The sequence below is a fragment of the Dipodomys ordii genome, unplaced genomic scaffold (genome assembly GCF_000151885.1).
Source record: "Dipodomys ordii isolate 6190 unplaced genomic scaffold, Dord_2.0 Scaffold94, whole genome shotgun sequence".
Classification (NCBI taxonomy): domain Eukaryota; kingdom Metazoa; phylum Chordata; class Mammalia; order Rodentia; family Heteromyidae; genus Dipodomys; species Dipodomys ordii.
In genome coordinates this window covers 5,778,493-5,803,075 of record NW_012267310.1, presented here as the reverse complement: position 1 = coordinate 5,803,075, position 24,583 = coordinate 5,778,493, and the positions used below count along the sequence as shown (strand labels likewise).

Sequence of the window (24,583 nt, the reverse complement as noted above, 5' to 3'; positions counted from 1 at the left end):
GGGGGTCCGGTTGTGGGGCCTGAACTCTGGGCCTGGGCGCTGTCCCTTAGCTCTTCAGCTCAAGGCTAGTGCTCTACCACTTGAGCCACACCACCACTTCTGGCTTTTTTCTTTGCTTATGTGGTGCTGAGGAATCGAACCCAGGGCCTCAGGCATGCAAGAGAAGCGCTGTACCACTGAGCCACCTTCCCAGCCCCAAACATCACTATGTTTTATAAACATTTTAGTTCAACTTTTTTTTAAAAAAAGGTTTGAAACCAATTTTAGCCAAATAACAGTAAGAGCAACAAGAAAAAGCAAGGATGAACCATGTTTAACTTTTTACCACAAAAACATTCTCTACTCTATTATTTTCACCAAAATTCGCATTGTGATGGTTGTATTTTTTATTTGGCCAATTTTACAGCTTTAGATTCAACTGATATAGGATGACTTGCTGGATGAATGGCATTAGAAACTGCACAAGCTTTGATAATGGTGCCAGGCTTGTGTGTTTCTAGGTTCAGGGCTCCTTTCTAATCATTCTCAGAATCTTCACAAATAGAAGCAAAGAAAGAAGGAGCAAGTTCATTAATCTTTGCCAAAAACTTGAAGACTTCCATCTCGTTAGTTTCAGCATAGGCTTGAGGACCCCACAGGAACTCATAGCGTGGAGGATCACTGTTGGGCACCTGCCGGGACTCTAGGTACTTCAGCCTCACCAAATCTTTCATGATGAGTTTCTTGGGCTCTCCAAAGGCATAGTGCTTCTTCCCAGGGTATACTTGCATCAACTTTAGGAATTTCCAGATGTCTTCCTCATTGACACAGTTACCCTTCAATAATATCATACCTAGGAGATTCATCACAAAACCAGCCTTGGGGTAGCCTTTGCCAGGACGTACTCTCCCATTGTTGGGGAGTTTCAATTTGGTCACAAGATTATATGTGTCAGGGCTCACTTCTCTCACTTCAACTGCAAAGACAGCAGAGAGGTGCTCACAGGCTTTCCTGAAGATCTCCTCAAAATCCATTTTACAGTCTGAGTCAATGATATTCAACATTTCTTCCTTGGTAGTGAGCTTCTTCAGATTAAACTTTGAGAGTATGAACTTCTCCAGGAACCCAACCTCTCTGGAGACAAGATGTAGGTGTGAAAACTCTGTATAGCAAGATTTCTCAGAAGGGGTTTCTTGAACTTCTTCTTGGATTTTACTGCCAGATGCACCTATGGCAATAGCAGCAGTAGACAATGCTGCAGAAACAGCCTCATCTGATGACAGTGCAGATGATACTTGAGAAACACCCTCATCAGTAGGAGCCAAATGAGGTGCTGCAGAGACCCATCCATCATTAGAGGCAGAAGATGTTGTAGCAGAAATACCTTCATCAGTATGGCCAGTAGATAGGGGTGTTGAAACAGCACCAGCAGTAGCTCCAGCCGACGGGGTTTCCCTAACTCCTTGAGGAGTGCTACATGACTCAGCTATGGGCATCATGGAGGATGTAGCACATTCTTCAGCTATCATTAATATTTCTTCAGCACACCTACAAATCCGGGTATGACAACGAGCCTGGCGGCGCTTCTCTCGTGCAATGAGCTTACTTTGCTGACCTCGAGGCATGATGACTTTTGTAGGGAAAAGAGGAAACGTGTATGCCAGAAAGGTTCTGAATCAGCAACCTGGAGGAGGGAGAATTAAATTGTATGAGTACCTTCAGTAGGGAGAAAGCTGATTAGTTTTAACCAAGGCCCATCTGCAGTTTTCAATGAGATCAGTGTTTACTAGCAACTCCAAAGGCATCTATTTTTATCTGCATGTTTCCTATGAAGCAAGACACAATAATTCTTAGGCTATAGTTTTCCATGCATAAGTAGGCTGGATACGGTGAGGGGAGGGACTAGTTTTAAAGGCCCTCTGATTTGAAATTTGGGATCTCCCCATCTGAAGTCGAAAATCACCACAGCAACTGTGGAAAAAGTATAATGTTCTCCCTTCTGATGTTCTGGCCCGGCAAATAATAATGTAAGATGTCCTTGAAACTCTTTTTTTTGGGGGGGGGTCCAGTCGTGGGGCCTGAACTCTGGGCCTGAGCGCTGTCCCTCAGCTCTTCAGCTCAAGGCTAGCACTCTACCACTTGAGCCACAGCGCCACTTCTGTCTTTTTTCTTTTTGCTTATGTGGTGCTGAGGAATCAAACCCAGGGCCTCAGGCATGCAAGGCAAGTGCTCTACCACTGAGCCAACTTCCCAGCCCATGTCCTTGAAACTCTTGAGGGAGAATTGAAGGAGTTTTTCACTCTGTCATTCCTTTCACAGTTATAATGTGGAACCCTCTCTGTCATTCACTTATTGAACATGCAAGACTCCATCTGGAAGTCACTTCAACTTCAGGTAGTATTTGATACATTTTCTTCAATTTTACTGACTGGTCATTGCACCGTCACCAGAATTCAAGTTTTAGAATTGCTATCCCTCAAGCTGACAGTACTGGCCTTGGCTTTCTAGGACTGAATGTATGAGTTGGTTTCTAATTCTTTGTCTGCACCATGTTGCATGGTACAGATCTTGACCTCTGAACTATCACTACACTAGAATATCTTGCTGGGATCGCCTGAGAATATATCAGAAAATGATGGCCACCTAATGAGCCACTGATGTCATGAGGCTTAGAATATGGGAGGTACTAGATGCTAACCTCCTGATATAGTCCTCACATGACGGTCCTCACCTTAGTGCTAAGAAATACCTAGAAATTCTTCTATTTTGACCTTTAGTCCATCACTGTTAGATTATATTCCTCAACACTGTTAACAACACCTTATGTTATGGGAGGAAAATGAGTACAAGTCATAATATGTTTGAATAGACATGCAACCAACAGTGTGGTGGTTCACTCAATCTCCCATGGGGTCTTCAGCTACACTTCAGGATATTCTTGAGAAGTTTCAATATATTGACACAAGGATGTGACACTCTACCCCAAACCCTGGGTCCCTGAAATCTTCTTGTTAAAATTACCTTGGTAGACTTGTCTGGGGATGGCAGGGCCTGGCTGAATGCATGCAACCTCACTGTTATGGAATCAGTAGTTTTCTCAGAAATCAGGCAAAGCCAGAACATTCTGGAATTCATGTGAACATAACACTCTTTTATTTATTTTGGTGATTTTTAAGTTTAGGGTTTCTTTTCCGGGGATAGAATTGATCCTGGGGCTTGAACTTGGTGTCTGGATGCTGTCCTTGAGCCATTTTATTTATTTTGGTGTTTTTAAGTTGAGAGGTTTTTTTTTGTGGAGGGTGGGGAGAATTGATCCTGGGCTTGAACTTGGTGTCTGTATGCTATCCTTGAGTCATTTTGCTCAAGGCTAGCATTCTACTACCTGAGCCACAGCCTCACTTCTAGATTTTTAATGGTTAATTGGAGATAGAGACTCATGGGCTTTCCTGTCCATCACTGGCTTTCAACTGCAATTCTCAGAATGGCCTCCTTCAAACAGCTTCCTGAATAACTAGGATTACATTCATGAACCACCTGCACTTGACTTTTTTAAAGTAGTGGCTATGGATATTAAGACCATGTGCTTGATTACCAGTCCTCTTCCTCTGGTTATACTCCCTCTTCTGACTTGAACCCATCCATACACTTCTTCTTCCCCTAGTCACTTAACTAAACCTTTTTGATCTCTTTACTATCATGGAGGAAACATAGTTTTACACCTGCCGACCCTCCTCTAGCTCTCACCCATGAGTGCCCCACCTTCTCTTCTGGTATTCTTTTCTTCTCACCTCCCTTTCTCCCACCCCTTCTTGCCCCTCCCCCAACATTACACTTCAAAAGAAGCCTTTGTTCCCCATACCTTCACTTTGGAAAAAAGTTAACACTGATGGACTACCATGGCGAGGAATACTGAGAGCCACAAAAAGGGTCTTCTGGTAAAATCTCCCACCGAAAGGTTCTTAACCAACCAACAGTAACAATGTTACTTTAGATGTTTCCTAACTGTGCAGAAATGGAACCGCATTCGTTTATTTTTTTTTACCCTCATGAGCCTGAGACCCTAAGGCAAAAATGGGTGAGCATTAAAATGGCTTCCGTCTGTATCTTGTAGTTTCTTTTGTTGACTGGGAACAAGTATATTGTCTTATAGAGAAAGAAGGGGGTACTCTTTTGAGATAGGGGTTTATGTCATTGTCTTCCAACCTCCTTACCGCTCCTTCTTCAAGAAACTAGAACTTCTCCCAGGCTTAGCGACACCCAGCAGCCAGACTGTGAGCTGCTCCGTTTCCTGAAATTCTCCAACCGGAAGTGGCAGCTCTTCCGGAAGTTACATTCTTTGTTTCAGAACATTCTAATTTGAGTGGTCCTTGCTTTAGGCGCCTCTCTCAGCCATTCTCCCCACCCCCACCCCACTATGAGGTCACTGTATTCCTGAGCTCCTTCTCCGGAAACAATCTTGACTGTTCCGACACAGCACACACTAAAGAGAACTTGCTTAGCAAACACAAGGCCCCCAAGTTTAATTCCGATATTTCGAAAGAAAAAGAAAGTCAGTCATAAAGTTATCCCACTAGTAGCCATTTGTAGTGTATGTGACTAGACCTGTGAGCGATTCATACGCCAATCATTTATAGATGTGGTAATCATCCAGGTCCTCAAGAAAGCATCGGTATATTTCCCTCATGCCCGCCCCCCCCCCCCGACGCCCCCTGCCAGTACTGGGGCTTAAATTCATTTGATTTCAGGGACTTACGTTTTCCATGGCTTTTAGGGAGAGCCCTACACTCTACCACTTGAGCCATACCTCTACTACTGGCTTTTTGCTGGATTACTGAATAGAAGCATGATCATCAGAGCTTAGCTGGCTGTGTAGCTAGGATTATAGGAATGAGCTAGCAGAGCCTGGCTTGCTCCTGTCTCTTTAAAGACTCTTCCAAATGCAACATCGCTACATATTTTTTTTTTCTTTTCTGGTAATGCTTGGAATTTAACTCAGAAACTTATTCTTGCTTGCCTGACCCTCTGTCACTTATCCATTAGCCTCATCAGACTCCTCTCACTCCAAAGCTCTTCAGGAGGAGACACATGCCCCCAATAAATAACAGTTCCTTGGGGGAGCTTACTTCAAGGGGAAGGAACTTCTGTAATTTCCTGTGGGTTATATGGCTGTGTCAGTCACAGGACATCCTAAGATTTTATTGGTCCTGGCACTTCAGGCTCATCCCCTTATAGTAATATCCACAGATCCCTATGTTCCTCTTCCTGAAGCCATTTCCACGGATGACATATAGCTCAAATTAAAGAGCACTTGCCTGAGAAGTTCCTGGTCCCCAATTGAAAACCTTAATACTATTAAAGAAAAACAAAAGAAATCCATCTGACAATTATCCCACTATGTCTAAAAGGAGGTTATTGAGTGTGTAACCGGTCCAGGCCCTAGAGTTAAGCTTCAGGACCAGCATACACACACACACACACACACACACACACACACACACACACTCACAAAGTTTGCATAGGGAAGCTTAGACAAGGGGAGACAGCAACTATGGTACCAGTTTTTATCTGGGTTATATAGCTGAGTCAGTCTCTGAATATTCTAGATTTGCTTGATCCTGCATCCTTATTCTCTTCCTTTACCACTCCTCCATATTGTAAGGTCCTTGCATTGCTGAACTTCTCCTCCAGGAGCCATCTTGGAAGCTTTGACACAGCTTGAGGTAAATATCAATTGCCTAACAAATGAAAAGTGCAGAGTGTAATTCTAATACCTTCATAGAAAAAAAAACACAAATCAGCCTGACAGTTATCTCAATATGTCTAAGAGCAGTTTATTAGAGTTTATGTTTGGTTCCATTTGTTTTTGTGTATACTGGGTACTTATTGAAGATCTCCTGCTGCTTTCTGCCTCTTTAAATGAAAATTACCTACCAAATTCCACATTGTAACACTTTTTTCTTCTTTCCTCGTACTTTCTGGGTTTGAACTCAAGCACTTATTACTGCTTGGCTAACTGTAACTTGCCTGGTTTTTGAAGTAAGCCTCTCACATTTCTAAATCTCCCAGTAGATTGCTAGTGCTACCATTAAAGTTCCTAGGGGAGTCTTATTGTAGGAGGAAGGAACTTGACTTAGGCATTTCCCTGATTTATGTAGTTGTGTCAGTCTCTGGAGATTCTAGATACATTGGTTCTGGAAGTTTAGGCTCATTCCTTTTGCATTCCCCCTTATAGTAAGGTCCTCATATCACTGACTTCCTGGTCTAGAGCTATTGTGGCACATAGCATGTACCTCAAGCCAAGAAGCACTTAAATGAGAAGTCCATGATCTCCAGTCATTTCTGCACTACTTTGAAAGAAAATAAAAAGATTTCTTGCTATTGTTTCTAACGTATTTATAAGGTACCATGTGATTTTTTTGTTGCTTTTTATGTTTCTACCCCACGGTATAACCCCTGTTTTCAATGTATTTGATGTTGGTATAATTTGGGGAAGGGAAGGGAAGAAACAAAATGTTTAAATAGGGTACAGGTTGACCCATTGTAACAATGAGATGTACAAGACACTATGTTGAAAAACGAACTTTACAATTTAGGAAGGGGGGTGGAGGAGAAGGTGGGGGGAAGTGTAGTTGTGGAGATGGGAGGGAAGGGATGTTAGGGGAAAACAAAGAAGGAGGCAACAATGCTTGATAAGAAATGTACTCATTACCTTTCTCATGTAACTGTAACCCCTCTGTACAGTATTTTCACAATAACAAACTTATTAAAAAATGAATAAACCAGAAATCATCCATATAACTATCTGATACTACCTTTTATAGATAGGTCTTGAATTTGTGAGCTAATTCAGGGATTAGTGTGGCTAGCACTTATAGCTCAAGTTAAAGAACACTGTACAACCAACAGAAGAGTCCAATTTGAATCCCCTATAACTTATAAAAAATGAAATGAAAACAGAAGCAAACTTGTAGCTATGCCACAATATTTAAGAGCAGATTATGGGAATGTGTGATTAATGCTGTTATCCTTACAGGACCTGGGAATTTAACACAGTCCTTGTCATGGTACCTGTCTTATAATAAAAAAAACCTGATAAATAAATGGGCTAAACACTTAAAGAGAAAGTTCTCTGAAGAGGAAATAAGAATGGCCAATAGACACATGAAGAAATACTTGACCTCAATAGCCATAAAAGAAATGCAAATCAAAACAACATTGAGATTTCACCTCACTCCAGTTAGAATGGCTATAATCAAGAACTCTAATAACAGATGCTGGAGGGGATGTGGCCAGAAGGGAACCCTACTGTATTGTTGGTGGGAGTGTATACTTGTTCAACCACTTTGGAAAGTAGTATGGAGGTTCCTCCAAAGACTCCACATAGAGCTCCCCTATGACCCAGCAATCCCACTTTTGGGCATTTACCCAAATGATCACAGAGAAGACTATACTAACTATGTTCATTGTAGCATTATTCACCATAGCTAAGATATAGAACCAACCCAGATGCCCCTCAGTAGATGAATGGATCAAGAAAATGTGATCAAGAAAATAGAATTCTATACCTCCATCAGAAAGAATGGAATCTCCCCATTTGTTAGGAAATGAAAAGACTTGGAAAAAATAATATTAAGTGAAGTAAGCCAGGCCCAAAGAAACATAGGTCCCATGGTTTCCCTTATTTTCAATAACTAGTATATGTCTGGGACAAGCAGAAAAGATCAGATAAGATGATGTTAAGCGAAATGAAGCCCAAGATAGGGACACAAGTGGTTTTTTTCTTTCTTGCTATTGTTTCTAATGTATTTATAAGGTACCATATGATTTTTTTTTGTTGTTTTGTATGTTCCTCCCCCATGGTATAACCCCTGTTTTCACTGTAGTTGATGTTGGTATAATTTGGAGAGGGGAAGGGAAAAAACAAATTGTTTAAATAGGGATACAGGTGGACCCATTGCAACAGTGAGATATACAAGACCAAGATGCTATGTTTAAAAATGAACTTTACAATTTAGGCAGGGGGTAGCAGTGTAGTTGAGGAGGTGGGAGGGAAGGGATGGTAGGGGATAAACAAAGGAGGAGGCAACAATGCTTGATAGGAAATGTACTCATTACCTTGCTCATGTAATTGTAACCCCTCTGTACAGTATTTTCACAATAAGAAACATTTAAAACATAAAATGAACCTAACAAAATACCACAAGGCTTCCTATTGGGAGCTAGGAGTCACTAAGGAGCTTGGCAAGGCAGCTAGTTAAGTAAAGACAATCAAGGGAGCAAGATCAAGTCCCTGAGTTCAAACCTAGGAATTACAAAAGAAGGGAAAAGAAAGGTTGCTACAATGTAGCATTTGATATTCTGGATGTCATTGGTCCTAGCACTTTAGGTTTATCCACTGTCACTCCTCATTGGATTGAAGTCCACACCCCCGCTCCAAGCTATTTTGGTTCACAGCATGTATCTCAAGCCAAAAAACATGGTCCCCAGAAATATCTCCAATGCTTTCAATGAGTCTGAAAAGAACAAACAAGAAATCAGCCTGGTAGTTATCCCAGTTCATGGGAATCTGTAACTGGTCCTCTTTGTGGTTGCATGTACTGCGTATTTATTCATCATGTCTCCTGGCTCTTTAATGAAAGATTTCCTAAGGTATGCCTTATCTGTGTAAACTTATAATTTTTGTTTTTAATTCTTGGGTTGTAATTCAGGGACTTGCTCTTGTTCAACTGACTCTTCCATATGCTGTTGCCACTCTAAGGTCCTCATTCTTCTGAAGCCACTGGCAGGAAGAGAACACTACTAGAAAAAATAATTGATTAGTGGGAGACTTTCTATAAGGGAAATCACTAGAGAGCCTTTTTTTTTTTTGCCTTTCAAATATTATGGCTGTCAATCTGAGGATATTCTAAATTTGATTGGTCCTGTCACTTTAGGCTCCTCCCCCTGACAGTACCCTTTATGGGTAGGTATTATAATTTGTGAGCCACTTTTAGGGGTCTTAGTCTTTGGAAAACCACTATGATGTCCTTTTTGTTTGTTTGTCTCTCTGGGTATTTTTGCTGTTAATCTGAAAACATTCTAAATTTGATTGGTCCTTTTTAGGTTCCTCCCCAACAGTACCCTTTACAGTTAGAACCTAGCAAAACAACATCCCCAAAGAGACACTGTAGCAACTTCGTTTTTTTGTTTGTTTTTTTTTTACCCCTTTGTTTTTCATAGTTCCTAGGTTTGAACTCAGGGACTTGGTTTGCTCCCTTGACAATCTATCCTTTAGCTGGCTGTCTTAAACAACTCCCAGTATTCGCTAGTCCCCAGCAGGAACAGAGTACCACCACTAAAGAAAAGTTCCTTAGCAGAGTTTTAGGGACCCAATTAGGCTTTGGTACTCTGCTGAGTTATATGATTGTGTCAATTTCAGGATATACTAGATTGCATTGATCTTGGCACTCTAAATCATCCCATGACCACTTGACATTACACTAAAGTACTCCCATCCCTAAATTCCTCCACCAGAGCCATTTTGAAAGATAGCATGGCTGGGCACTGGTGGCTCATGCCTGTAATCCTTAGCTACTCAGGAGGCTGAGATCTAAGGATCACAGTTCAAAGCCAGCCTGGGCAGGAAAGCCCAAGCCTCTTATCTCCAATTAACCACCAGAAAACTTGAAGTGGTGCTGTGGCTCAAGTGGTACAGCACTTGCCTTGAGTTGAAGAGCTATGGACAGCACCCAGGCCCCACAACCAATTAAAAAAGAGAGAGAGCATGTAGCTCAAGCTAGAAAACAATTGTTTAAAATAAACCTGATCTTCAGTTCTATCCCCAATGCTGTTTTAGACAGAGAAAAATAAAACAGAAATCAATCTGATCAGTTAACCTACTATGTGGATTTCATTTCATTTGCTGGTCCATATCTTGAATTTAGGACCTCATGCTGAGTCTCTGATCTTTTGTAGTCAAGGTAAGCCATAGTTACACTTCATTCTTTTTTTGTAGTCAATTGTAGCTGGGCTGGATTCAAATTGATCCTCAAATCTTAACGTTCTTAGTAGCTAGGGTTTCAGCTGTGAGCCATCAGCCTCTGTTGGTCCCACTATGTTTAAGAGCAGTTCATGGGAATCTCTAACTGGTAGTTTCTTGTACTGTTTATCATGGCTCCCATCTCTTTACTTAAAAGACTTTCTACCAAAAGCCGTATCCTTGCAAAAGTTATTTTTTTCTTTTCTGACTCTGTTGCTTAGCCTGGGTACCTTACCATGCAGAGGTCACCACCAGAAAGTGACTGCCACCACCTATGGAATGTTCCCAGGACAAGGTTTAGTCTTATTGGCTCAGCAACAGTGTCTCCTCTTCTATTTTAGGAAATATGACTGTGTGACTCTGAGAGCAATTTCGATCTGATTGGTCCTGGTACTTAAGTCTTTTGATTCCTGAGCTGCATCTCAAGAAGCCACTTGGCAACCCTGGTATATAGCTCAAGCTAAGGAGTACTTGTCTAACAAATGCAAGGTCCCCACCTTAATCCAATACCTCAAAACAAAAAAGAAAGAAAGACATAAATCAGCCTTACACTTATCTTCCACTGAGTCGAAGAGCATGTTGCAGATGAATAATTGTAACTGGAACCATTTGTAGTTCATACTCCAAACATTCGTTGTGTAGTGTTCATCTTCTGAGACCTTACTATAGCTTAGTTGTGATGGGTTTTGTCTGTCTGATTGTTTATTTTCCTGCTTTTCCCAGTACTGGAGCTTGAATATAGGGCTTCATGTACTTACTGGGCATTCAGGGGGGGACTCTGGCATTTAAAAATCACCTCTACTCCTGAAATTGATTTTCTATTTTCTTGCTTTTAGAATAGAATATTCTCTTGGACATTTCTTCCTGTGCAGGCTTCTTACCACTGTGTTTAAGAGCAGATTAAAGGAATCTCTAATTGTTTGTTGTTACTTCTTCTTTATATTGGACATTTAACCTGGTCATTACCTTGATGCCTGTCCTTTTGGGTTTTTGCTGGTCTGGGGGATTAAGCTCTGGACCTGGGCACTGTCCCTGAGATACTTCTGTTCAAGCCTAGCACTCTACAACTGCCACCTCTGTTTTTCTCTGAGTGCTTTATTGGAGATAAGAATTTCAACATAGTGTCTTGTACATCTCATTGTTGCAGTGAACCAACCTGTATTCCTATTTAAGCATTTTGTTTTTTCCCTTCCCCTCCTCAAATTAGAGAAGTATATATACAAGATGCAGGGCATCGGTATCAAATACAGTGAAAATGAGTCATACCGTGGGGAAGGAACATACAAAAGAAACAAAAAATTACATAGTACATTATAAGTACATTAAGAAAAACAGCGACGAAGATAAAATCTCTTGTGTCCCTATCTTGGGGTTTATTTCACTTAACATCATCTTATATGGTCAAATGTACATAGCTTTTGACCTTTTCTACTTGTCCTAGACAAGCATTCGGCAGGGGTGGGAGGGTGGGAGGAGGAGTAGTTGGGGAGGTGGGAAAGGAAGGGATGGTAGGGGAAATACTAAGGAGGAGGCAACAATGCTTGATAGGAAATGTACTCATTACCTTACTCATGTAACTGTAACCCCTCTGTATAATAATTTTACAATAAAAAATGTATAAGAAAAGAATTTCATGGACTTTCCTAGCTATTCATAGACTTCCCTAGCTGTTCAGGAGGCTGAGATCTGAGGGTTAGAGTTCAAAGCCAGCCCAGGCAGAAAAGAATTTCCTCCTGAATAGCTAGGATTACAGGCATGATGAGCCACAGGCACACAACAAATGCCAATCTTTTAAGAAAAACAATATAACACAAGCCATTTTGTAGCAACCTTTGTTTTTCATAGGTCTTAGCTTTGACCTCAAGGACTTGATCGTGCTCCCTTGGCAATCTCCCTCTCATCTGGCTGCCTTGTGAAGCTACTAAGTGTCCCCAAGTCCTAGCAGGAAGGGAATGCCTCCACTAAAGAAAAGTTCCTTAGAGGTCTTAAGGATGCAACTAGACTTTGGTATTTCCCTGAGTTATATGGCTGTATCAGTCTCAGAATATACCTGCAACTCCCAACCATCCCATGGTCACTTGTCTTTACAGTAAGGTGCTTACATCTCTTGAGTTCCTCCTCCAGAATTCAGTTTGAAATATAACACGTAGCTCATGCTGAAAAAATGATTGACTCCAATAATCATGGTCCCCAGTTAAAACCCCAATACTATTTAAGACAAAGAAAAGTAAAACAGAATCAGTCTGAGCAGTTAACCCAGATTGTTGTTATATTTTATTGTATTTCTTTTTGTTGTTGTTGTTGGTTGTGGGGCTTGAATTTAGGGCCTGGGCACTGTCCTTAAGCCTCTTTGTGCTCAAGGCTAGCACTCTATCACTTGAGCCACGGCTTCACTTTCCGTTTTTCAGTGGTTAATTAGAGATAAGAGTCTCAAGGGGTCTTTTCTGCCTGGGCTGGCTTTGAACCATGATCCTCAGATCACAGCCATCTGAATAGGTAGGATTACAGACATGACCCAACAGCACCCAGCTTTATTGTCTTTCTTCCTTCCTTCCTTCCTTTCTTTCTTTCTTCCCTTTTCCTTCCTTTCTTTCTTTCCTTCCTTTCTTTCCTTCCTTCATTCCTTCCTTCTTTCCTTCTTTCCCTCCCTCCTTTCTTTCTCTCTTTCCTTCTCTCCTTCTCTCCTCTTTTCTCTTTCTCTCTTTCTCTCCTTCTCTCCTCTCTTTCTTCTTTCTTTTCCTTTCTTCTTTCTCTTTCTTTCTTTCCTTCTTTCTTTCTTTTTTTCTTTCTTGTCCTGGTCAATTTTACCTAAGAATCTCAAGAACTCCCCTGCCTGGGCTGGATTCAAACTGTGATCCTCAGATCTCAGCCTCCTGACAATCTATGAGCCACCAACTCCTTTTGGTCCTACTGTGTTTAAGAGTAGTTCATGGGAATCTCTAATTGGTCTTATTTGTGGTTTCTTGTACTGGGTATTTATCATAGCTCCTGTCTCTTTACTGAAAACCTTCCACCAAAAGCCATATCCTCTAAAAAATTATTTATGTTTTCTTCTCAACTCAAGGATTTACTCTTGATCTGCTGACTTTGTTGCTTAGTCTGGTGATTCACCATGTTCCTCACTGTCTTTGAAGCCACCACGAGGAAAATTCCCAGGACAAGGTTTAGTCTCAATGGCACAACAACTGTGGTGCCCTTTTCTTCTATAGGACACATGGCTGTGTGACTCTAAGGGTGACTCTAAGTTTTGATTGGTCTTGGCACTTATGTCTTTTAATTACTGAGTTGCTTTTCCAGAAGCCATTGACAACCGTGGTGTAGTTCATGCTAAGGACTACCTGACTAACAAATGCAAGGTCCTCAGCTTAAGCTGATACTTCAAAAGAAAAAAGACAGAAAGATATAAAACAGCCTGGCATTTTATCTCACTGTGTCCAAGAGCATGTTGCAGATAATTGTGACTATAATCATTTGTACTTCATACTTCAAACATTTGTGATTGTGGTGCTTACCCAAGACCTCATTATTGCTTAGTTTTGAGGAGATTTTTCTGTCTTCTATTTTCCTGCTCTTCCCAGTACTGGAGCTTGAATATATAGTCTCATGTTTTTACTTGTCATTCAGCTATTGGCCAGTATTTCAAAACCACCTCTACTTCTGAATTCAGTTTTCTATTTTCTGACTTTTAGAATACAACATTTTCTTGGATATTTTCTACCCATGCAAGCTTCCTACCATGACTCTTTGATCTCAGCCTCCTCAGTAGCTGCGATTACAGGAATGAACTACCTATCAGTAACTAGCTTGCTACTACTCATTAATGTTAGGTTTCCTATCAAATGGAAGGGACATCTTTACCAACTTCATCATTTCTTTGGTGTGAGTTCTTGGGTTTGACTTCAGGGACTTGCTCTTGCTTGGCTGTTCCTCTGTCTCTTAGCCAGCTACCTCAGCAGGCTCCTCACCCTCCTTAAGCCCTCCAGAAGGAAGGCATTGCTAACACCAAAGAGCAGTAACTTGGAGGAGGTTTCCTCTAGGGGGAAGTACTTGGTACCTATACTTCCCTTTGTTATATTTAGTATGGCTGTGTCAATCTAAGGACATTCAAGATTTTATTGGTCCTGGCACTTTAGGCTCATCATTTTGCCATTCCCCCTTTGAGTTAGGGTCTCACATCCCTGAGCTCCTTCTCCAGAAGTCATTTTGGCACACACCATGTAGTTCAGGCCAAAAAGCACCTGCTTGAGAAGTGCATGGTCCTCAGGAATATCTCTAATACTTTGAAAGAAAATTATAAAAAGAAACCAGAAATCAGCCTGCTAGTTATCTCAGTCTATGGGTATCTGTGACTGGACCTCTCTCTGTGTCAATTTCTATTTTCTTTTTTTTTATTATTGTGAAAATACCATACAGAGGGGTTACAATTACATGGGCAAGGTAATGAGTACATTTCTTATCAAGCATTGTTGCCTCCTCCTTTGTTTCCCCATACCATCCCTTCCCCTCTCCACCCCCCAAACCCACACCCCCCTACGTGGACCCATTACTACAATGAGATGTACAAGACATTATGTCAAAAAACGAACTTCTTTTTTAAAAAATAGGTTGTTTTTTATTATGAAAATACCATACAGAGGGGTTACAATTACGTGAGCAAGGTAATGAGTACATTTCTTATCAAGCATTGTTGCCTCCTCCTTTGTTTCCCCTCACCCTCCCTGCCCTCCCATCTACCCCTCTCCCCCGCCAAAGTTGTAAAGTTCGTTTTTCAACATAATGTCTTGTACATCTCATTGTTGCAATGGGTCCACCTGTATCCCTATTTAAACCATTTGTTTTTTCCCTTCCCCTCTGTAAATTATACCAACATCAAATACAGTGCAAACAGGGGTTATACCATGGGGGAGGGACATACAAAGCAACAAAGAAATCATCTTATAAATATGTTAGAAACAATAGCAAGAAAGAAAATCTATTTTCTTATTGTTCACTTTGACCTCAGGGACTTCCTCTTGTTCCCTGTTGGATAGCTTGGTATATTATTAAGTTCCCTCCTCTTTAGAATCCACTAGCAGGATGCATACCCTACTAGTAAAAATAGTTAACTACTGGTTGGCTTACTCTATAGGAAATTGGTATGGAGACATTTTGTTTCCTTAATAGGTATTATGCCTGTCAATCTGAAGACTTTCAAGATTTGATTAGTATTGGTTCTTTAGGCTCCTCCCCCTGACAATAGCCTTTACAGTTAGGTCCTAGAATTAATTTGGAAAGCCACTATGGCACTGCCTTTTTTGTTGTTGTCAATCTGAGGACATTATAAATTTGATTGGTTCTATCTCTTCAGGCTCCTCCCTGTGACAATACCCTTTATAATTAGGTCTTTGAATTTCTGACCTACTTCAGAATTAGCTTGGTGATCACTCATATAGCTCAAGCTAAAGAGCTCTGACCAACAAAAAGAAGATTCCCATGTCAATCCTCAGTAACTCAAAAGAAAACAATACTGAAATGGAAGTCAGCCTGACAGTTATTCCACTATGCTTAACAGCAGATTATAGGAATCTCTGATTGTGTTATTTGTTCTTACTTGTATTGGAATTTTAACCCAATTGTTATCTTAGTACCTGTCCTTTTATTTTTTATTTTTACCTGTGCTGTGGCTTGAACTCTGGGCCTGGGCCCTGTCCTTGAGCCTCTTTGTAGTCAAGGCTATCACTCTCAAGGCTATCCCTCTACCACTTGAGCCACAGCACCGTTTCTGGCTTTTTCTGAGTAGCTTTATTGGAGATAAGAGACTCACAGGTTTTCCTGCCTGGGCTGGTTTCCAACAAAGATCCTCAGATCTCAGCCTCTTGGGTAACTAGGACTAAAGGTATGAGCCATGGACACCTGGCTCTGCCTGTCTTTTTTTTTATTAATTTTTTTATTGTGAAAATACTGTACAAAGGGGTTACAGTTACATGAGCAAGGTAATGAGTGCATTTCTTACCCAGCATTGTTGCCTCCTCCTTTGTTTTACCCCTACCATCCCTTCCCTCCCATCTCTTCAAATACCCCCCACACACCCCTAACCCCCAGTCGCCCCCCCCCACCCCCGCTCCCGCCTAAATTGTAAAGTTCATTTTTCAACATAGAGTCTTGTACATCTCATTGTTGCAGTGGGTCAACCTGTATCCCTATTTAAACAATTTGTTTTTTTTTCCTTCCCTTCCCCAAATTATACCAACATCAAATACAGTGAAAACAAGGGTTATACCATGGGGGAGGGACATACAAAGCAATAAAAAAATCACATGATACCTTATAAGTACGTTATAAACAATAGTAGGGAAGGAAAAAACGGCCTTTTGGATAAGATCATGTGTAGTATCTGTATTTTTAATGAAGAACAACATACCAAAAGCCCTATTTTAGCAGCCTTTGTTTATCTTTTGCTTTTCATAGTTCCTAGGGTTGAACTTGGGGACTTACTCTTCTCCCTTGACAACCTCTCACTTGAACCTTATCATGGTGGGTCTGTGTCTTTAATGTAAAAATAACCTACCAAATGCCGCTTTGTAGCAAACTTATTATTATTTTCCTTTGATTTTTGTAGTTCCTAGGTTTTAACTCAGGGACTTGGTCTTGCTCCCTTGATATTCTTTCACTTAGCATGCTGCCTAGACAATCTCTTTAGTGTTCCCTATTCCTTAGTAAAGAAGGGAGTACCACTACTAAAGAGAAGTTACTTTGGGGAGTTTTAGGGGGGGAGTTTTAGGGTCACAACTCGGCTTTGGTACTTTCTTGATTTATATGGCTTTGTCTGTGTTGGGACAATCTAGCCTTCTTTGGACCTGGCAGTTTAAGTGCATCCCTCTGCCAACCCCTCCACTCCACTTATATTAATGTTCTCCTATCCCTGTGCTCTTTTTGCAGAAATTATTTCAGCAGATAGCATGTAGCATGCAGATCAAGGTGAAAAGCCTGAAGCACGTGGTTCCCAGTTCAAGTTCAATGTTTTTAAATGAAAAACATACAAAGAAAAGAAACAGAAAGCAGCCTCATCGATTTCCTACTATGTTTCAGAGCAGTTCATGGGAATCTCTGACGAGTTTTATTTTATTTTATTTTATTTGTTTCTTATACTGGGTATATATCATTGCTCCTGGGTTTTTATTTTTGTTTTTGTTTTTTGGGGTCATGGGGCTTGAACTCTGGGTCTGGGTACTGTCCCTTAGCTCTTCAGCTCAGGGCTAGCGCTCTACCACTTGAGCCACAGCACCGCTTCTGGCTTTTTCTGTTTATGAGGAATTCAACCCAGGGCCTCATGCATGTGAGGCAAACACTCTACCACTGAGCCATCTTCCCAGACCCAAGGAAAGTCTTTCTACTTAAAGCCATATCTTTACAAACTATATTTATTCTATTAGATTTTGTGCTTGAATTCATGGATTTGCTCTTGCTCTGTTGACTGTTTTGCTGAGCCTGGCTTCTCACCAAGCTCCTTGCTTTCTTGAAGCCATCAGCAAGAAGTGATTACCAAGGAATATTCTTAGGGGAATGCTTCGTCCTCATTATGGCTCCATCTCCTTGCTTATTCTATATTTTCTTCCCCCTCTATCTTCTCTTTCCCTCAGCTCTCCACTCTTTCTCTCTGATTCTGGTTTGTTTTTCACACAGAGCCTACTGCTTTTGTACTTGTTGGCCAGGAAGAGTGTTCCTATTACCTCTGCTTCCAGAGTAGCTGTAATTACAGCCATGAGCCACCATACCTAGTCCTTGCTGGGTGTTTCTACTTTTGTATTTCTTTACTCTGTTAACTTTTCTGTGGTTGATTTCCATCATGATATATCATCACCTCATTTTGGTTGTCATCTTCACAGGCCTACATAGGCAGTAAGCACTAAAGAATGTAAGGTGATTGATATCTTTATAGTATTTTGTGATGAATAAACATCCTACAAGTACATTTGAGACTTATTTCTACAATTGTATACATACAATTTTATAGTTATCTCTATAAAGAATTCATGCATTTCTCTTTGATTTTTATTCTTGTGCCAGTTAGTTACTGATTTTTCCCTGACTAGGCTCCTGATTTGCTATAGTCTTTTTATATCAGTTCTCTGAAGTTTCTTACTGAAATATTTTTATACTTATTACTTTTTTGTAAACATGCACATTTTCATTAAGATTATTTCTACTATATACAAATTTGTACAGAGTAATAGGTTTCAAGTTTATATTTTTTTCTGGTGCTGGCCTGGATTCTGTCCCTGAGAATTTGTGCTCAAGGCTAGAACTCTTCCACTTGAGCCACAGCTCCACTTCTTGATTTTTGTAGCTAATTGGAGATAAGAATCTCATGAACTTTCCTGCCTGGAATAGCTTCAAACTGTGATCCTCAGATCTCAGATTCCTAATGAACTAGGATTACAGATGTGAGTCACCAGTAACTGGCCAAGTTTACATTTATATATATGTGCATATGTGTGTATAATATATCCTGATTATATTTACCCTATTATATTATCCTTTCCCTTTAACCTTTCATATACCTAATTGTCCTACTTTTACTTTCAAGTTCACTTTTTTCTTAATTCTATATGAGAAAAAACATGCAGTGTTGCTGATTCTAACTTATTTGATCTAATATGATGATCTCCAGTTCCATCAATTTTCTTGCAGAAGGCATAATTTTATCATTTTATGGCTGAATAAAATCTGTTTATTCAGTCATCTGTTAGTGGGACCCTAGACTGATTGCATAAATTGATTCTCATGAATGTGCTATGCTAGATGCTGGATATGTATGTAGATATCTCTATTATATGACTCTGATTTTATTTTTTCATTTAAAGTTTTATCAGCAAATATGAAATGTAAAATAAGATGTCATTTTGCTATTTTTGTATGTATGTCAAATTCACTGTTTCATTGTTCTTTCTCACCCAACATCCCTTCTAATGGAATAAGTTTTAGTAGGTTTCATTATTGTATTTTAATACATCTCTAAAGTTTTGAGTATATTTATTCCTCATATATCTTTTTTCCCTCTGTATACTATTTTTTCAATTCTTTTCCATATTTGCACAGATCTTATACGAGTTGCATGTTTAGTAATTTGAGAAACCTATATAGTTGTTTTCATATAGATGAACTAGATTACATTCTAACCAACAGTGTATAAGTGTGAGTTGACAGATACATACGTATTGTAAAATGGTTACGATATGAGAACAGATTAGTTTCATTTTTGGCCTAACTTTAGAGCTCTAAATAAAGTGCCAACATGGGAGCCATAAATAGAATTTCAAAGCTTAGGCTGAACCTTGTAAAAAAAAAACTCTATCTCAAAAAGCAACTAGGAGCCAGGCAACAGTGACTCAGGCTACTCAGGAGGCCAAACTCTGAGGATTGCAGTTTAAAGTCAGCAGGAAAGTCCATGAGACTTATTTCTAATTAACTACAAAAAGCCAGAAGTAGAGCTTTGGCTCAAGTGGAAGAGTGCTAGCTTTGAGCAGAGAAGCTCAGGGACAGCAACCAGACCAAGAGTTCAAGCCCCTGCACCAGCACAAAAAAATAAAAAGAAAGAATAAAAAAGGAAAAGAAGGGCCGGGAAGGTGGCTCAGTGGTAGAGCGCTTGCCTTGCATGCTCGAGGCCCTGGGTTCGATTCCTCAGCACCACATTAGCAAAAAAGAAAAAAGCCGGAAGTGGCACTGTAACTCAAGTGGTAGAGCGCTAGCCTTGAGCTGAAGAGCTGAGGGACAGCGCCCAGGCCCAGAGTTCAGGCCCCACAACCGGACCCCCCCCCAAAAAAAAGGAAAAGAAAAATCTGAAGCCTGGGCCATAGTTCCTGCAGAAGAGAACCGACCCAGCAGTCATGAGGTGCAGTACTACCACAATAAAGAAAGAAAGAAAGATAGGTAGATAGGCAGATAGATAGATAGATAGGTATGTAGATAGATAATTACCTGCCAGTATGGTGATGCATGTCTCTAAGATATTGGGAGGCAGAGGTAGAAAGATTGAAGCACAAGATCAGTTCTGGAAAAATGTATAGAACCTAACCTAAAAAATAAATGGAAGGAAATAGGGAAGGGAGGTGTAGTGCCTTTCAAAAAGCACAAGGCTCAGGGTTAAAAATCAATATTACAGAAGAAAGAGGAGGGTAGTGAGGGAGAAAAGTAAAAAAAAAATGAAAGAAAACTTGTTCCTTTCAAAACAGAAACACTTTGCTTTTCAAGAAATTATGTTAAAGATAGATGATAAAACATAAATGCAGGGGCTGGGAAGGTGGCTCAGTGGTAGAGCGCTTGCCTTGCATGCCTGAGGCCCTGGGTTCGATTCCTCAGCACCACATAAGCAGAAAAAGCTGGAAGTGGTGCTATGGCTCAAGTGGTAGAGCACTAGCCTTGAGCTGAAGAGCCAAGGGACAGCACCTAGGCCCAGAGTTCAGGCCCCCACAACCGGCAAAAAAAAAACATAAATGCAGAGTAAATATTTATAATTTCATATTTTGTGTGGCTGAGTAAAACTTTGATTAATATATACATGTATGTATATTATCCTCTCATCTCTTGTTGAGTACTTAGCCTAATTCCATTAATTATTGTGAATGGTGCCATGAAAAGAATGTGTATTAGGTATGCTTTTCTATTTTCAGCTGACTTATTTTGGGTATATACCCAGGAGTGGATCTTATGAAAGTTGTATTTTTTGTTTTGTGAGGAGCCACCATACAGATTTTTATGTGCTAGACTAATTTACATACCCGTGAACACTGTGTATGGGAGTTTGGTGAAGCAGCTCTATAAGTGACGGAGTGCCAGCAGAACAAGAACAAATCCCTGAGTTCAAACCCAGAAACTACCAGAAAAGAAAAAAAAAAGTGCACAACAACATGGCGTCTGGTAGGAAGTTTTTCATGAGGAAGACCTAGATAAATATCTAGTATGTGCACCTTAAATCACAGATTCCCTTAGCCTGCTCATAAAAATAATGGTATAACTTGAAAGCTGATTTCTGGACTTGGAAAGGGATGCTAGCCCAAGTAACAGTGCTACCCCAGAGGTAGCTCTGCTTGCTTCTCCCTAAGTTTAGGGTTATTTTTCCCCGCTGGTTGAAACTCAAGCTGCTAGAATTGATATCTTCATAAGCTCTCCCAACTCTCCCACATATCATTCTACCCAGTGTTTCTATTTATCATCGTTATAGCCTTGACAATATCTAGTTTTCACTTAAAGTTTGCCAAATGACAGTCAAGATAACCTAATGTTAAATTCCATTTTAATTCAAGGGATAACTCTCCCAGTTCAAGGCCAAATGTGCCAGTGTAGTGGCTTTCACACATCTCATTCTAAGGGTTATGCATATTTCTCAGAAACTCCTTATAGAAAATTTGCATTATTCCTGGGCATTGGTGTCTCACACCTGTAATCCTAGCTACTCAGGAGGCTGAGATCTGAGGACCGCAATTCAAAGCCAGCCGGGCAGGAAAGTTGATGAGATTCTTATCTCCAATTAACCACCAGAAAACTGGAAGTGGTGCTGTGGATCAAGTGGTAGAATGCTTGGCTTGAGCTGAAGAGCTGAGGGACAGCGCTTAGGCCCAGAGTTCCAGCCCCACGACCGACAAAAGAAAAAAAAAAAAGAAAATTTGCACGTACATTATACAGTGGTTTGTAAACTGTTACCCTGCAATAGAAAGTAGTTCATGATACTTCATTTTCTGCCTAAGCTTTTTCAGTTTTTCCCTAGTTCAAAGTAGCTTACAGTTTTCCATTATGGACAGAATTCATGTGTCCCCCTCATCCCCTGAATTCATATGCTGAAGCCTTAGTCCCCCATGTGCTTGTATTGAGATGTGAAGCTTTGCAGGTTTAGGTTGTCTTATTAGTATGGGCCCCTATGTTTTTTTGATTTGTGTCCCCTACAACAAATGAAGAGACACTAAAATTTTTCTTTCTTCTTCCAGTCCCATTTGTTTACTATTTCTTCTTCTCCTGTCCCTTTCCCCCCTTTCCTGCCCACCTCTGCTGTATGTTCTACCAGAGTAATAAGCAAGCCAGCCAGCAGGCTAACTTAATCAGGAATATAATCTAGTAATCCCTGATCTGGGACTTCTCAGCCTCCAGAATGCTGAGAATTAAATATTGGTTAAGTTTAGGTGTATCTCTGTGCTATGCACCCCATCATTGATCAAAAGAATTTAGTTATAGTTCCCCAAGCAAGACTTACAGAATTTCATCTCTTGACTCTGAGGCACCTTCTAAGGGCATGGAATTTATTCACTGCCACAACTTCGAGTAGTCCACCACCAAGATTACATGTAAATTCAAAGGAAGTGGGGACTTGCAGTTTTAAAGTTTGAAAGGCATTGCACTGCAAATTTCTACTTGATTATTATAAGAAACAACCTTATGCACACTCACTTTTTAAACTTTAGCTCTAAGTCACAGAAGGCAATTGAACATTTTACTTTTATAATTATTTCTCATTGACTCAAAAATTCATCAGAGGCTGGGTATCTACCTTAACATCACGGGAATATCCTTAGCCCTTCCAAAAACTATATTCTCAGTGTATGTTGGATGAATAAAAGAAAAGAAACACAGTTGAAACTATAAAGATTTAATTTCAACAGTTTTTGAAAATGCTAAGAAAAACTGAACATTTAATTTTATCAAACAAAGTAAAAACAACAAAAGAAAACAAGGATTATGTAAACCATTTTCGTTACATTACATTTCTAACTTTCACATTTTTCAAGACATGACTACTTTGATGTTTTACTTTTTCCCCTGGATAACTTTAAAGATTTAGATTCAACTGGATGAACACCCTGAGCAGCCTTAGGAAATACATGAACTATGCCAGTGGCGCCAGGTTTGACTCCCTGTAGTTTCAGGGCTCGCTCCTTTTCCTCTTCCAAAGCTTCTTCATAAAGGGAGGCAAAGAAACTAGGTGAAGTTTCATTGACATTAGCCAAAAATTGCAGGACTTCCATTTTGCTGGTTTCAGCGAAGGCTTGAGGACCCCACAGGAACTCATAGCGTGGAGGATCACTGTTGGACACCTGCCGGTACTCCAGGTACTTCAGCCTCACCAAATCTTGAGTGATGAGCTTCTTGGGCTCTCCAAATATGTAGTGCTTCTTCCCAGGATATACACGCATCAACTTCAGGAATTTCCAGATTTCTTCCTCAGTGGCACAGTTGCCCTTCAAGAATATCATAGCCAGGACATTCATCACAAAACCAGCCTTGGGGTAGCCCCTGCCAGAACGAACTCTCCCATTGTTGGGGAGTTTCAGTTTGGTCACAAGATTGTATGTTTCAGGACTCACTTCTCTTACTTCAACTGCAAAGACGGCGGAGAGATGCTCACAGGCTTTCCTGAAGATCTCCTCAAAGTCCTTTTTATACTTCTGGCTGGTGATCCTGATCATGTCTTCCTTGGTAGTAAGCCGCTTCAGATTAAACCTGTAGAGTATGAACTGCTCTAGAAACCGAACCTCTCTGGACATAAGATCAAGGTGTGAAAACTCATTGGTGACATCTTTCTGAATAGCACCCTTCTTTAACTTTCGTTGGAATTTGGCACCTTTAAATGGCCTGGTGCTAGACATACCCACAGCAATAGCAGCAGTAGACAGTGCTACAGAAACATCATCATCGGGCAAGGTAGATGGTGCTGAAGAAACAGCCTCATCAGTAGAGACAGCAGACGGCCCTTTGAAAGCACCCATACAAGTGCTAATAGCTTGTGAAGCAGAAATATCTGGATCAGAATTGCCAGTAGATGATGCTGCCAAAGCAGCCTCAGTAGTAGAAGCTGGAGACAGAGTTGGATCTACATCAGTAGAGCCAATAGATGGTGTTGTAGACATGGTATCATCATTAGGAGCTGTAATTTGTGCCACAGAAACACTAGTATCAATAGAGGTAGTAGACAATACTGTATGAGCTGGTACAACAGAAGCTGATGTTTTTTTCTGGGACACTTTTGGAGTGCTACGTGACTTAGCCCTGGACATAGTCTTAGAGGTTGGAGTAGACTCTTTTACCATTGCTGCTGTTTCCTTAGCATTCTCACCACCTTGGGCATTACTTCGGGCCTGGCTGCGTTTTTTACGGGCATGGAGCTTACTTTTCTGACCTCGAGGCATGATGATTCTTGGTAGGAAGTAGAGTGGACAGGAAAGCTTTTACTTACAGCCACCTAGACAAGCGATAGTGAAATTGTTTTAGTACCTTCAATTCTCCATGAGAGTACTACTCTAGAAACTCACAAGGCTGCTGTTCTAATCATCCTGTCCCTGTGAAGGAAGGCAGAAAGGTTCTGAGGCTATACCTATCCATGACTGTGTGGGCTGGATGGGATTTTGTCAGGAGCTGATACCAAGTCCACCTTGTTTCAAGATGTAGGGATCCTCCAATGTTATAGGGGTCTACTTTATAGCAACAATTTTCTGTTGCTGTAGACTCATTAAACAAAAATCAAATATGCCACTGAGACCCTAGGTAAAAAGTTAAGGAGCTTCTCTGCCTGCCATCCCTGTCATGAAGAACTTTTTGGAGTTATGTGGAACCCTCTCTGTC

The 24,583-nt window shown here is 40.5% G+C and overlaps 2 protein-coding genes across 2 annotated transcripts; both read right to left on the bottom strand.

Moving 5' to 3' along the window:
- Positions 1 to 515: 515 nt before the first annotated feature.
- Positions 516 to 1,604, bottom strand: LOC105993271 (melanoma-associated antigen B5-like). Its single transcript, XM_013026476.1, has one exon. It carries the CDS (start codon positions 1,602 to 1,604, stop codon positions 516 to 518), a length of 1,089 nt encoding a protein of 362 aa, XP_012881930.1.
- Positions 1,605 to 22,758: 21,154 nt separating this feature from the next.
- Positions 22,759 to 24,150, bottom strand: LOC105993270 (melanoma-associated antigen B3-like). The gene has a single exon (XM_013026475.1). It carries the CDS (start codon positions 24,148 to 24,150, stop codon positions 22,759 to 22,761), a length of 1,392 nt encoding a protein of 463 aa, XP_012881929.1.
- Between the last annotated feature and the right edge of the window lie 433 nt (positions 24,151 to 24,583).

Bases quoted from the DNA above. Each gene is read 5' to 3' on its own strand.
- LOC105993270 (XM_013026475.1), bottom strand. From the start codon at position 24,150: ATGCCTCGAGGTCAGAAAAGTAAGCTCCATGCCCGTAAAAAACGCAGC.
- LOC105993271 (XM_013026476.1), bottom strand. From the start codon at position 1,604: ATGCCTCGAGGTCAGCAAAGTAAGCTCATTGCACGAGAGAAGCGCCGC.